Here is a 14,113-nt window from a genome sequence, read left to right as displayed (position 1 = left end):
ATAATGGCTTTCAATTAATCTGAATCGATTTTGTGGTAAAACAGGTGAGTCATAACAGCTTAAATATATCTTTATTTTATAAATTACATATTTTTATAAAGACGACAATACAATGGAAATCACAGATCACAAATGACCGCAAAGGTCTACTTTGCAGCATGACATTTATACATCATGCAAATATGCTAAGAAATATAGTTAATTATAAATAAATTATTCTGTTTTTAGAGTCAAGCAGGAAAGATTCTTTATTCTTGAATCTATGCAGCTGTCCCTGTTTTAGAACTGTAATAAATATCTGGCTTGGTCTTGGTGTATTATCAGTGGTGCTGGAAACTTTCTATCCATTCAAGTAGTGAATCCAGCTCTCCGATAGCCTTCACTGCTCCTGATGCCTGATCAAGCTGAAAGACAAAAAGACAATTATTTTTTCTATAATTTTCTGATTTGTTCTGATTGTGGGGGGAAAGTCTGTAGAATTTGGTGGAATGTATTTAAAGTGTGTTAAAACGAGCTGAGAGCAGTGTTGGGTAAGTTACTCTAAAAAGTAATCAATTACTAGTTACTAATTACATCTTCAACAGTGTAATTAGATTACTGCACAAATTACGCTCTCCAAAAAGTATTTAATTATTTATTACTTTCTAAATCCTATATCAACCTCGACATGTTAATGATACAAGGATAGACATGAAATGGTTCTTTTAATTCTTTCACGTAACTACATAATTCTGGTCACACTTTAGATTAGCGTCAAATTCTCACTATTAACTAACTATTAACTATGACTTTTGCCTCAATATACTCCTACTTACTGCTTATTAATTCTTAGCAAAGTAGTTGTAAAGTTTAAGATTTGGGTAGGATTAAGGATTTAGAATAAGGTCTTGCAGAACAAGACATTAATATGTGTTTTTAAGTAATAATAAACAGCCAGTATCTAGTAATATTCATGTTAATAACCAACTAGTCAATAGTGAGAACTGGACACTAAAGTGTTGCCAATATTCTTAACTCACCAAAGTATTTAAAGTGAGAAGGGTACATAAAAAGTATGTGTTTTAAGGTTAGACTTTAAATTGAGATTAAATCCACTATTGTATTGTGTATAAATGTTCTACAGTCTATACACAGTATTAAGTTCAATTACATAAGAAGTAACTGTAATTAAATTACAGAAAAAATAAGAGTAATCCCTTACTTTACTTGTTCAAGGGAAAGTAATTAAATTAGAGTATCTAATTACACCCAACACTGGCTGAGAGTATAAGTATTGTCAGATTAAATAAAATATGTAATAACCTAAAATAGAAGATACAAATTTCATGGATGATGGGTGTTAAAAGCTTTTTACAGTCTGTGTTGGCAGGCCTACACTCTTAAAAATAAAGGTGCTTCACGATGCCATAGAAGAACCTTTTTGTCTAAATGGTTCCATGAAAATCCTTTAACATCTGAAGAACCTGTCTGTTTCACAAAAGGTTCTTTGTGGCGACAGAAGGTTCTAAGCATGTGCGTCTCTCCAAATAAAGGTGCTTCACGATGCCATAGAAGAACCTTTTTTGTCTAAATGGTTCCATAAAGAACCTTTAACATCTGAAGAACCTTTCTGTTTCACAAAAGGTTCTTTGTGGCGAAAGAAGGTTCTTCAGATTATAAAAAAGGTAAGAAAGAGATGGTTCTTTAAAGAACGTTTGACTGAATGGTTCTTTGTGGAACCAAAAATGGTTCTTCTATGGCATCGCTGTGAAGAACCTTTAAAGCACCTTTATTTTTAAGAGTGTAGTTATCGTGTGTCCTGTCAGTGAATTACGTCTCTTACCTTGTCATACGTGGTTTGAATGCCTGTGAGTTTTAGTTTGGCATCTTCCCCGCACTCACATTGTGCATTAGCATGCTTTTGGATAGACAGAAACAGTGACATGATTAGATTAGTCTGCTAAAAGCTTTCCAACTACATCTCTCTATCTTTATTCCTGTGCTTATACCTGCCCCTAATCCTTCACAAATATTCTAACATACACATAGTTAAATTTCATTTACACTTGCTTATTGATAATCAAACTTGCACGTTTATTCGCAGACAGGTATGTACAGGTGCATCTCAATAAATTAGAATGTCGTGGAAAAGTTCATTTATTTCAGTAATTCAACTCAAATTGTGAAACTCGTGTATTAAATAAATTCAATGCACACAGAGATCAGCTTTTTGAAGATGCTGATTTCATTTTCCAGCAGGATTTGGCACCTGCTCACACTGCCAAAAGCACCAAAAGTTGGTTAAATGACCATGGTGTTGGTGTGCTTGACTGGCCAGCAAACTCACCAGACCTGAACCCCATAGAGAATCTATGGGGTATTGTCAAGAGGAAAATGAGAAACAAGAGACCAAAAAATGCAGATGAGCTGAAGGCCACTGTCAAAGAAACCTGGGCTTCCATACCACCTCAGTAGTGCCACAAACTGATCACCTCCATGCCATGCCGAGTTGAGGCAGTAATTAAAGCAAAAGGAACCCCCTCCAAGTATTGAGTACATGTACAGTAAATTAACATACTTTCCAGAAGGCCAACAATTCATTAAAAATGTTTTTTTTTATTGGTCTTATGGAGTATTCTAATTTGTTGAGATAGTGAGTTGGTGGGTTTTTGTTAAATGTGAGCCAAAATCATCACAATTAAAAGAACCAAAGACTTAAACTACTTCAGTCTGTGTGCATTGAATTTATTTAATACACGAGTTTCACAATTTGAGTTGAATTACTGAAATAAATGAACTTTTCCACGACATTCTAATTTATTGAGATGCACCTGTAGGTCAGAGTCAGTAAAATGGAAACAGTAGAAAAGTCCCAAATATTGTAGCTTACAAATTTTTATGACCCAGCAGTGTTTTAGTCAAAGATCCTCTGCAGGGAATTCTGATGCCATTCAAATGCCAAAGGAAGGTCTTTGACCTTGATCTTTGTAAAAAGATTTGTGAGTTACAACAGTGTGTGGGACTTTTCCAATTTTTTCCCAGTCTTACAATGAAAACATTCTTTAACTAATAGTGTTACATACACACACTCGCAGGTCCTTGGTGATACTGAGGAAGGAGTTGGCCAGAACGCTGGTGGTTCTGCGATGTAGGGAATGACTGCTGGTGTAGTTGATAAAAACTTTATCCATGTAGAAGTGAAGGAGTTGCCTGAGGAAACAGCAGCTTTCTGTAGCCTAATAATGGGGAAGACACATAAATCACAGATTTTTTGATAGTCTTATGTAATATGTGGTACATTTTAATTGATAAGTTGATTCTACCAAGGTTTTAATGCTACAGGCCCTGCAAAAAAATAAATAAATCTGTTAAAAAAAAAAAAAAATGTTACCTGTAAACTGTGCATCATATCTTTTCTAAGTAATCTGATTCCCTTGTGATCGTCTCCTGAAATCTGTCAAAACACAAGATATTATCAGATTGCATTACTGTTGCACTTCAAACCACAGACGCAATAAAATAAGGCCACCTCAAAAATGGCTTTGTTTACATGTGAATTTTCTGCTCCGTTTTTGCCAGAGATATGATTCATCAACTTGACAAAGAGCTGAAGACATTGGCAGGAGTTTCCATGGGTTGACTGATGTATTCCTTTTGCTTTTTTTTTTGCTTTGTCATGCTTAAAAGTCATTGGCATGTTGAACCCAAAACCGAAACATGAAAAAGCATGTCTTGCCACATGCTGTTCTTTTGATTTAGTCATGCAGAGTTCTAGGAGAACATCAAATAAATCAATAACCTGTTGGTTGACATGTCAAACCTGTCAAGAAATCCCATTGACGTCATCACCAATGACGTCGTTGTTATGGTGGGAAATTGACGTGGCGCATTTATACATGTTTAGCATGCATCAAACCACCAGCAGATATTTTAACAGAAGGAAATGCTAAAACTAATGCATGACACTGTAAACGTGCTCACCATGCTTTGCCGGATGTGCTGGAAGTGGTGCCTGAGTTCATGCGTGTGTATGTTCACTTCACAACTGCCCAAGTGAAGTCTCCGACCCTGGGCTGTGTCCCATAGACCACACAGCATGGTGCATACAAACATGCTATATATGATGAACGAGTCCTTCATTATGCTACTGACAGTTCAGCCTGAGATAAAAAGAAAAGACAGTCAAACATAAGCATATATGTGCTACATAAATGTAATAATGTATGTGTCTTGTATAGGATGAAATAAAAATGCTATTACCTGGTGATGTCCAAGGTCCAGGTGTTTTTTCTTCATAGAATGATGTGCACCTCTGCATGGTAATGGCAGGTGCTCTTATAGTGGGACAGGAGGGGAATTTCTACAGGTATTCCTTGATTCTCTTCTACCTCCCATTACAGTAAAAGGAAGTGCATGTCTTTGCAAGAATATTAATTCATCACTATGGGAATTGGCGTGAAGGGATGAAGGATTTCCGTTCAAATAATTAGTGACATACATAATCTTACTATACCTGTAGTGGCATGTTATACTGTGCAATTATATATATTATAAACTACCATTTAAAATTTTGGGGTAAGATTATTTAAAATTTTTGAAAGATGTTTCTTATGCTTACCAAGACTGCATTTATTCGATCAAAAAGACAGTAATATTGTGAAGTATTTCTGTCTTCAGTGTCACGTGATCTGTCAGAAATCATTCTAAAATGCTGATTTGATGCTCGATATTTCTAATTATCATCAAACAGTTACACTTAATATTTTTGTGGAAAGCTTTTTTTCCCTCTTCTTCAGGATTCTTTGAGGAATGTAATTTTCTTTTCTTTTTTGTAACAATGTAAAAGTCTTTACAATTACTTTTGGTCAATTTAAAGCATCCTTTCTGAATAAACATTCATTTCTTTCAAAACACATTTTACTGACCCTACTTTTGATATTATTTTGTCAGGAATTGATAACTATTGGTCATTTTTGTATTTACATTTTAAAAATTATAAATAATAACTTTTCTAAATAATAACGAGGAAGAAAGACTGCACACTGCTTTTACTCATCGTTTCATCATTTGGTTATTCTTTATTTAGCAGCCTTCATTTAAAAGGCACATTACTATATACACTTACCACAGGGACAGTCCCCCAGGGGCCTTCTTGGGGATAAGGGACTTGGTCAAGTGATAAGCGTTCGTCATATCACTTCTGAAATTTAAACCTAGGACATTTAGTACTAGCTTTATCTTTACCGGCATCTCTACATCATTACATGTGTTTAAATCATTGCATCTGATAAAGACTGACAAAAAAAAAAGTCGGAGTTTCCTTTTCAATCAAGTGTCTTTTTTTTTTTACCTTTCAGCGCAGCTCACAAAAATCATTTTCATATTTGACGTTTAGTTTATTTATATAAATTTTTTTCTAAACGGGACAACTTATTTCTTTCCTACATTATTGTGTTATGTGTTGTGTTAAGTTTGTTTACTGGTTATTTCATAATCAATGAAATGACGAGCATTGCTTGCTTTTAAAAGTACATGATCCAGTAGAATGCTATTTCTGCTACTGTTGGGCTCCATTGATAGGAAATAAGTTCAGACCTTTCTTGCTCTGTTTCCTGATGCTGCAGGCAGTTTGTTTTCTTTTTGTCCTTCCTAACGATGGTTGCTCTGAATGCTTGCCAATCAAACCAGTAATGCAACAGTACAGGTAGCTGTGTGTGGAAATACTTCTTTGCCCAGCAAGGAAACAAATTACATGAAATACTTTTTTGAATAACAGTTTAAAATTTTAAAGATGTTGAAACACTAAATTCATTTGCAGTCAGTGAGCAGGAAGAGAATACACTAATAAAACATTAATAATTTCTCATTAATAGATATTACCGGATAAAAAGTTCTTGGTTGTACTGTTGCGTTATGTTAAATGATTTAAGTTGTTCACTTTGTGATACCTATTCTGAAAGTTTCATGTTTTCTATTTACAATTTTCATAATTTATCTACATACAAAGTTTGTTTTGTTTTACAATTCTTTTGTGTATATATTGGTTATTTTGTTTATAGCATAAATCATTTAGCGAAGTGACGTGTGGCCAAGTATGGTGTCCCATACTCGGAATTTGTGCTCTGAGTCTGCATTTAACCCATCCAAGTAAACACACACAGTAGTGAACACACACACACACACACACACACCATGAACACACACTCGGAGCAGTGGGCAGCCAATGCTGCGGCGCCCGGGGAGCAGTTGGGGGATCGGTGCCTTGCTCAGTGGTCTCACCTCAGTCGTGGTATTGAGGGTGAAGAGAGAGCTGGTTATTCACTCCCCCCTCCTACAATCCCTGCCAGACCTGAGACTCTAACCCACGACCTTCGAAGGTCACAAGTCCGACTCTCTAGCCTTTAGGCCACGACTGCCCCCAACTCAACTTATATTGGAGAACTCAATATAATTTCCGTTACTCAATGTAATGTACAATGTTCCCACAAGGTGTCACTATAAACATAAAAGAAAAATGTGCCAGGTAAATTTGGCTTTGGAAAAGTATAAGAAAAAAGGGGTTCTTTTAAGAACAGTTCACTGAAAGATTCTTTTAAAATGTTTTTTCTATGGCATCTTTGCGAAAACCCATTTCTGGAACCTTTATTTTTAAGACTGTGTAGTAAATTATACACTAAATCTGCTTGTTGTCTAGTTTTATTGTTGTATTCTGTGTTATGCTATGTGAAGTGTGCAATATAGCAGGCAAACTCTACATTTTCTACGAGTGACTTTTTTGGAACATTTTATTTTATACATATTTATTTATATAGAATACTGACACAAGATAAAGGCAGGACTACACACAGTACCTTAAAAACACAGGCACATTAAGGACATGTTCAACTACACAGTAGTTACGTTATTCCCCCATTTATCATTTTGTTTCATTGTATTTTAGTCTGCCCCATATAGACCAATATATTCCTCAATTGTAACTACGCTTGTTGTCTGTCACACAATACGTCCATTAATGTACCTTTATTTTTAGGGTTTAATTAATTCCACTCAGCCATAGCTGCTTCTTCTGTTTTGTATAATCATATAGAAACGTTTAATGCAGAATACTCATGCTCAGTTGTATTCAAGGCAAGAAATTCAATAAATATGATGCACTGAAGGATTTTAGGTTACACAATGAAACATTCCTGAACATAAAGGGAAAAAATTGCATTGTTTAAAAACGCGTTCTTTACTTGCATCTCCGGTACTGTTTGATTCAATCAGTACTGTCAAGTAGACAGGAAGGCCTAGTTGTGCACAGGCATTTATGAATCTGTTCATCACTCAAACCATCTTACATTACTATAGCATAAAGGTGTCTGAAGCACATGATGACATCTGAGGGGATGGGAGGACTCAAGTGATTGCCATCCAGACGCAGGTATCTCAGTTTGGGTGCTCCGTTCTCATCATGCGTGTTGAAAGAGTTAGAAGGACAGATCTCAGTGCCGTTCAAACCTGCAAAGATAAGCAAATGTGTTATTTTGGAGAAAATGTTCTGTGGCACAGTAACAAATTGAAATGTACATATACATACTCTCAATGTTATTGTGGTTGAGGTGAAGTTGCTCCAGCTCAGAGTTGAACAGGGGAATAGTGCTCAGCTTGTTATGGGACAAATGCAAATCCAACATCGAGCTCACGTTGAATACCAACTTTGGAAGACCTTTGTCGCTAAGCTGGTTGTAGTTAAGTCTCACAAAGGCCAGGTGTGCGAAATCCTTAAAGTAATCCTGTGGAATCTCCTCAATGTTATTTCTGTCCAAGAACAGTTGGAAGAGGCTCTTCGGTATATTCGCAGGCATCTTCCTGAGGATGTTGTGGGCCAGGTTGAGCTGAATCAAGTTCTTCAGATCTTTGAAGATGTTCTTGCCCAAGCTGCTGTCGCTGATCCTGTTGTGATGCAGATCCAGAAGTGCGAGATGTTCCATCTTGCTGAATGCTCCTGGAGGGATCTTTGATATTTGGTTGCGGCTGAGTCTAAGTTGCTCCAGACCGGCCGGCAAGTCGTCAGGCACATCCTTTAGCTCGTTCCTCTGCATATAAAGGTAAAGGAGGTTTGGAAGCTTCTCAAACACTTGTTTCTCCACCGAACGAATGCGGTTATTTCCAAGATTTATCCACTTAAGCTCAGTGCAGTTTTTGAAGGGGTCTGCAGTTACTTGGTCAATGTAGTTGTTCTGTAGGTACAGGTAGTGTGTGCGGAACGGGATGACAGGGACCTTCCGGAGGTTGCGGTTTTCACAGTACAAGGCATTTGGGTAAGATGGTGGGCAGAAACACTCTCTGGGGCAGTCTGGGAATTCAGAGGGGGGGCCTAGGATCGGAGGGGGAAAGTCTGTGGGTTCCTGGGGTTCGGGCTCAGATTTTGGGGCAGGAGGGGATGGTTTCTTGGGAGCAGGAGGTTTCCTGGTGGTAGATGGACGGACAGGCTTTGGTCTTGGTCTTCGCTGGCCACAGACATCCGTGATCAGAAGAAGGACAAGAAGAGAGCAGTATGCAAGCCCAGCTTTCATGGTCCTGAACAGAGAAGCAGCAAGAAAACATTGTCATTTTGCTTTATCCTGCGCTGAACAGTTCTTTCACAATTACGTTTTTTAAAAATAATTAAAACATTGAAACAAATAGTTTTAGGCTTTGGTTTAGGCTTTAGTTTGATTTTGGAAGATGGTAAATAAGAAGTCGATTTGACTGTAGATTTTGGTCTCTTGGAAAATCAAGAGCACTTTTTTTAAAACATCGTTGAGATCTCTTTTGAAGTTCTGCAGGAGACGTGTCATGTGTCTGTGATTCTGTTTCTTTTTGCATGACAGAGCTACAGACTTTTAATCTTTGCTGTCAACCTTGTCAAAGCATGCAGTCGTGTATTCTTCCAGTTTGGCAGGATTATTATGACTTCTACAGACGCTGGAAAAAAAAGCAGCTCTAGATTTACAGGTTTCTCTGCACAGGCCTCTGATAAAGACTCTTTTGTGCAATGTAAGACCTAGGAAAGAGTGAGTCCTAATGAGGGAAACAGGCTAAACACCCAGGGGAGCTTAGAGGAAACCAATTGCTGGAACAGTTGCAGCGTTACTATGCTATCTGCACCTCTGTGTGTCAGTACCACAGTTTAATTGCCGATTGCTGGAACAACAAATACATTACATAATTACTCAGAGGATTAATACTTATAAATCTAGATCAAACCGAGTAGCCATCCCACTTAGCCAGAAATGTTTTTAGGATGTTTGTCATTAGTTTATAATTAAGTTAGTTTGCAGGCTGTAAAAAGTATAAAGATGAGCCATGTTGCCAATATGAACTCTTTTTTATTAATATTTATTCACATAACTCATATTTCAAAAACTTGTTGTGTTAATAATGCCTCTCATCGGGCCAAACAGTCTCATTGAGGATTCTTTATCTGCTTCTTAACTCCTATATGATAACAATGACTGCTACCAAAGCTTCAGTAATTCAATATCAGTCTTGCTGGACTTTTAACTTTAATCCAATCCCATTAAAAATAAAGCAAGGGCTTTTATACATTACAATTGTATGCCATATCTCTTTTGGGTTTATGTCTGAACTTTGAGTGGGAAAAAACATTTTAATTTAGCTTTTTTTTTGTGTGGCTTTTCTACTTTGGAGTCGCATGTCTTTTGGATCATTGTCTTGATTACCTAACTGTGCTTCAGCATCCATTTTTAGAGAAGTGCCCAGATGTTCCCTTTAGGAATGTTCTGATCCAAAGCAGAATTCATGGCTTTTTTCAGGGTCCTCATAATTTCATAAGTGATTTTAAACCACTCTTAGAAATATTTTGGCAGGTTGACTGCTGGGAAGTGATCTCAAGTTGAAGATTATTGTTCTTACTATGGTTCAGTGGAAAATGGTTTTGTAAAATAAACAGACTGATAAATTTCAACATCTTTTTTCCTGCCCTGAGCTCCCGTCAGGAATTTCCTTTGATCACTCTTTTATACTGCACTTGTGAAAAACTTTGTGCTGGAAACTTGATGGTAAAAATAAGTGAAATGATATTAAGCAGGGTTGATTTATTTGGGTTAATAAACCTAGTGGGTTATGTCTACAGATGTAAACACTGTGAGGCTTGTTTACACAGGGTTATGATTGTCTAATATTAGATTTGATTTGATTAGATGGGTCAGACCCTAAAAACATCCCTGTTCAACTCCATTGTTTAGCCTAGATAAATAATTTCACTGGAGAAATTAGATTTTTTTATGCAGCCTATGCAGAGACTCACACCCAGGCACAAAACAAGGAGCAGTGCATCGGGTCTGATGCATGATCACAATCAGATGTTTGGCTGAAAGTGACTGGCTGGGTGTCAGCTGCATGGTCATGGAGAGCAGGCAGCAGCGCTCAGGCCTTGAGAGAAAGGAAACCTGGGAAAGTGTTGATTTGTTTAGTTCTATTCTGCATGCCTGCTTTAGGTGGGGTGCAAATGAGAATGTGATCCTATCTGGGCTTTGAGGAAAGCTGATTTATTCAGAAATGCTGATTGACAAAGCTCAATTATGTTTGTGACCATATAAGGAGATTTAGGTCATTACTAGGCATAAGACAAATGCATAATAACAAAAACATGTTATGAGTCAGCGCTGGCAAGACTCAAAATAGGAGGGAACTGTTGAGTTTTAGATTTAGTCGAAAGATGTTGAAAAAGACAAAAGAGGTCTCTGGGATATATTAATTCTGAACCAAGAGAATAATGGTTTTGCTTAGAAATGGATCAGACCAGAAACATTACAAGTCTGCTAGCAAGGAAGTTGATATGATTAATGAAAACGTAGCAGAAAATCAATGAAAAAGCTTCTCCTGACATATCAGGTGCAAGTTTGATGATTGTAACAGATGCCTAATAGAATCCCTATAGTCAGACTCTGCTATAAACTGTTGGGTATTTTCATCATTTTGTTTTCAGCTGGTTTCTCATTTCTTAAAATGTACACACTTTGATAGTTTAGACAGGAGGATAGACCTGGACAATGAACAATGCATAATTCGTGATTGTTTTGTTAAATTACATTTGTTTTTATTATCTTTTTAGGCTTTTATTATTATATTTATTTATTACATGTATATGTTTATATTTTATATTATTGTTTACAGATTATTTTATTTGAAACTATTTTTAATAATTAGTTGTTTAATTATTTCGTTTTTCTACCTGTTTTAGCACTGCAATCCGAGGTGTTAATGCGAAAAATCTGGACATTAATTTAGCCCTAAGAAGTAGGTGCAAGAGTACCGGAAAGTACTGAGTGAACAGCCAAAGTAATTATGCCATTATTTTTATAAGCTTTAACTAAATTTTTATAAGTGACACTTGGCTAGAGAAAGCAGACTTTAGGACTAAAGAAATGGCTAAATTCATATGCCATTTCTTGCCAGCATCCACAGATTTCCTGATTATTATATATGTATTTATGTTGCTTGTCTCCTTTGAGACTGATTTATGATTGTTTTGAAGAAAGAAAAAGGGTTTCTTACCTGTTGCTGGTTCCTGCCCTCGTTTGATGAATCCTCTTGCTGTCACTTCACTCTCACAGAGTTCTGCTCTCCCACCTTGCTTTCTCCTCCTCTCTCACTCTGTTTCTTTCCCCCTCTTTCCTCCGTACTTCCCCTGTTCTCCTCTGCTAAGCAGGCTGCCTATTGGGTCGTTCCCTCTTTTCCTTCTGAAGGTCAACAATTCTGTCTCACTGCCCCGCCTTCAGGGAAAGTGCCTCAAATTAAATCGAAACGTCCATCCCTTAATACCGGGATCTGTTCTCCCCAGCTGTACACACTGATGCATGTAAATGGGTGTGTATCGAGGACTACAGGGCCGGTGGGACAGGGTGGAGATCAGTGCAGAAAGCGTGGGGTCAGAATTCTTTCCAGCACCAACCTGATCCCGTGGATTCTTGGGATACTTAATCAAAATCATGTGCTTTTTATTTAGTTTAGAACCACAGAGTACTGGACAGCTTCCTATTTTTTTTGCTTTTTGCATACTTGGGTGGTGTATGCCTGAGTTTCTCTGTAGTTAAAAAAAAAATCTTATCACATGATCTCCCTTATTTGGGATTGTCTGACTATGATTCTCAGTGTTCTAGGTTTTAGGTAACCTCTTTCACAGTTACTTTTTCTCTTTTTCTTATGCTTTTGGGCCTTGTGCAGAGAGCTGCAGCTGCAGAGCAATGGTGACGAGATGTGAAAAACATGGTTTTTATTCCCATTGAAACCTATTTATCTCCCTCGCTCACAATTGCACATTCACACTGTGAGGTCAGACTCGTGCTTATATTTTAAACCCAAAAGGACTTCAACATCTGGAGGAGCAACATCTGTGATATATGTTGTTTTAGAATTGTAAGTCTTAAGAGCTGCAGCACTCTGTCAGTTGCACGTTTTAAAATGACTGTTTAGTGTTGTCTTCCTCTGAGATCGCTGGCAATGTCCCAGATTTGCACATCTGTGCTAAATGAGAATCATACATTCGTGGGCTGTAATTGTGGTCAGCTTCATTCAGGGATTGATTGGAGCTCTTAAACAGCCCATTTCAACCCACCACAAATATCCCCCCTATATAGCTATCACACACACATAATATTAAGTTATAATCGATATAATTATAAAAAGTTAACATAACATACGATTATGAGAAATAATTTGTCACAGTTATGAAAAACTTTGCAGCTTCGTCATACAAAGAAACGTGAGAAATGAAATGACAATTATGGTAAAATGTCACAGTTGTGAGATATAAAGTCATTATAATAAGACATTAAATCAAAATTATGATGAAAGATCACAATGTGAAATATAAAGTTGCGATGATAAGAAAAAGTCAGTTGTGAGGTATAAAGTCACATTATAAGATACAGTATCAGTATACAGTATAAAGGCCCATTATAAGATAAAGTCAAAAATATGACATGAAAAAATCATGATTGTAAGGTATAAAAGTCAAATTCTAAGATAAGTCACAATTACTATAAAAATCACACTTAAATATAAAATTGCAGTTATGAGGAAAAGGTCGATTGTGAAAGTCACATTTTGATGAAAAAAATTGATCTATCACACTTGTGAGATATTTTTCCCACGGTATATTGATATATGTTAAAGGGGTCATATGATGCTGCTAAAAAGAACATTATTTTGTGTATTTGTTAATGTGGGGGCGTGTTAGAACGAGCCGTTTTAGGTAGGTGTGGCTGACTCTTAACTTTTATAAAGAATATCTCTTTGGATTTGAGACTTTAGTCTTTGCAACTTTACAGATCTTCTTTATGCACCAAGAGCTTGTAACACTCTAAAGAGAAAGGAAAAATTGAAATCGCATCATATGACCCCTTTAAGTAGTGTGTGTGTGTGTGTGTGTGTGTGTGTGTGTTTTATTTATTTTTAATTTTTTTTTACATTTTAAAGGCAGTGTTTTTAAATTACATAATTTATAAAAGAAAAAAAAAAAACGATTTAATGTAATGTGATTGTTAAGAAACAGGACACTTCTACAGAAATCATAGTGTTCCAGTTCCATGTTCTCTAAATTAACAAACTGGGGCGCTTTGGGTTACATTTATTTTGTGTTTTTCTTTGTCCTTTTTGTTGATGAACTGTGGTGTGTGAAGAAGTGTCTCTGGTGCTGGTCCAGTTCTGTTTTTAGGAAGATCACTTTCGTATGCTGTGAGATCTTAGGGATGTTAGGGAGTTGCCCCTTTCATTTCAGTCTTAAAACTTATTCACCATATGAATAATGTTTAGATTGATCTCACTATTCAGGCACAGGCTGGTCTCTATCAAACATCATTACATCAGCGTTACAATGGGTGAGTTTTTGCATGTCGTAATGGCTCTTACTAAGTACTTACATGAGTCATTGTGATATTTACTCTGATATCTTGTGAGATAATTTAGGTCAGATTTTGTGTATGGCACAGCAATATACTGTATCTCTGCCAAGACTATATTATTAAGCCAGTATCATTGTCATCTGGGGCAAACCCAAAGTTTGTTGTTAATTAAAAAGTAAAAGGCTGGAAAGGGTGCAACTGGAGTACCCTTTTGGCAAGGAAATGTCTTTCCTTCCTCATAC

General features: G+C 36.7%; 2 protein-coding genes across 2 annotated transcripts; both read right to left on the bottom strand.

The window, feature by feature from the left end:
- Positions 1 to 320: 320 nt before the first annotated feature.
- On the bottom strand, positions 321 to 4,119 carry LOC107728601 (interleukin-20-like). The gene is made up of 5 exons (XM_016538828.1): positions 3,961 to 4,119; positions 3,371 to 3,433; positions 3,063 to 3,215; positions 1,823 to 1,897; positions 321 to 404 (listed from the first exon to the last, which is right to left on the bottom strand). The coding sequence occupies exons 1-5, from the start codon at positions 4,117 to 4,119 to the stop codon at positions 321 to 323; spliced, it is 534 nt and encodes a 177-aa protein (XP_016394314.1).
- A 2,626-nt stretch (positions 4,120 to 6,745) lies between these two features.
- LOC107728604 (prolargin-like) lies at positions 6,746 to 11,803 on the bottom strand. Its single transcript, XM_016538832.1, has 3 exons — positions 11,524 to 11,803; positions 7,559 to 8,541; positions 6,746 to 7,479 (listed from the first exon to the last, which is right to left on the bottom strand). Exons 2-3 carry the CDS (start codon positions 8,535 to 8,537, stop codon positions 7,316 to 7,318), a joined length of 1,143 nt encoding a protein of 380 aa, XP_016394318.1. The 5' UTR covers positions 8,538 to 8,541; positions 11,524 to 11,803; the 3' UTR covers positions 6,746 to 7,315.
- Between the last annotated feature and the right edge of the window lie 2,310 nt (positions 11,804 to 14,113).

Source organism: Sinocyclocheilus rhinocerous, unplaced genomic scaffold (genome assembly GCF_001515625.1).
Source record: "Sinocyclocheilus rhinocerous isolate Xijiao unplaced genomic scaffold, SAMN03320098_v1.1 scaffold757, whole genome shotgun sequence".
Taxonomy (NCBI): Eukaryota; Metazoa; Chordata; class Actinopteri; order Cypriniformes; family Cyprinidae; genus Sinocyclocheilus; species Sinocyclocheilus rhinocerous.
The sequence above is the reverse complement of the archived record's forward strand: the minus strand, read 5'-3'. Positions and strand labels throughout refer to the sequence as shown.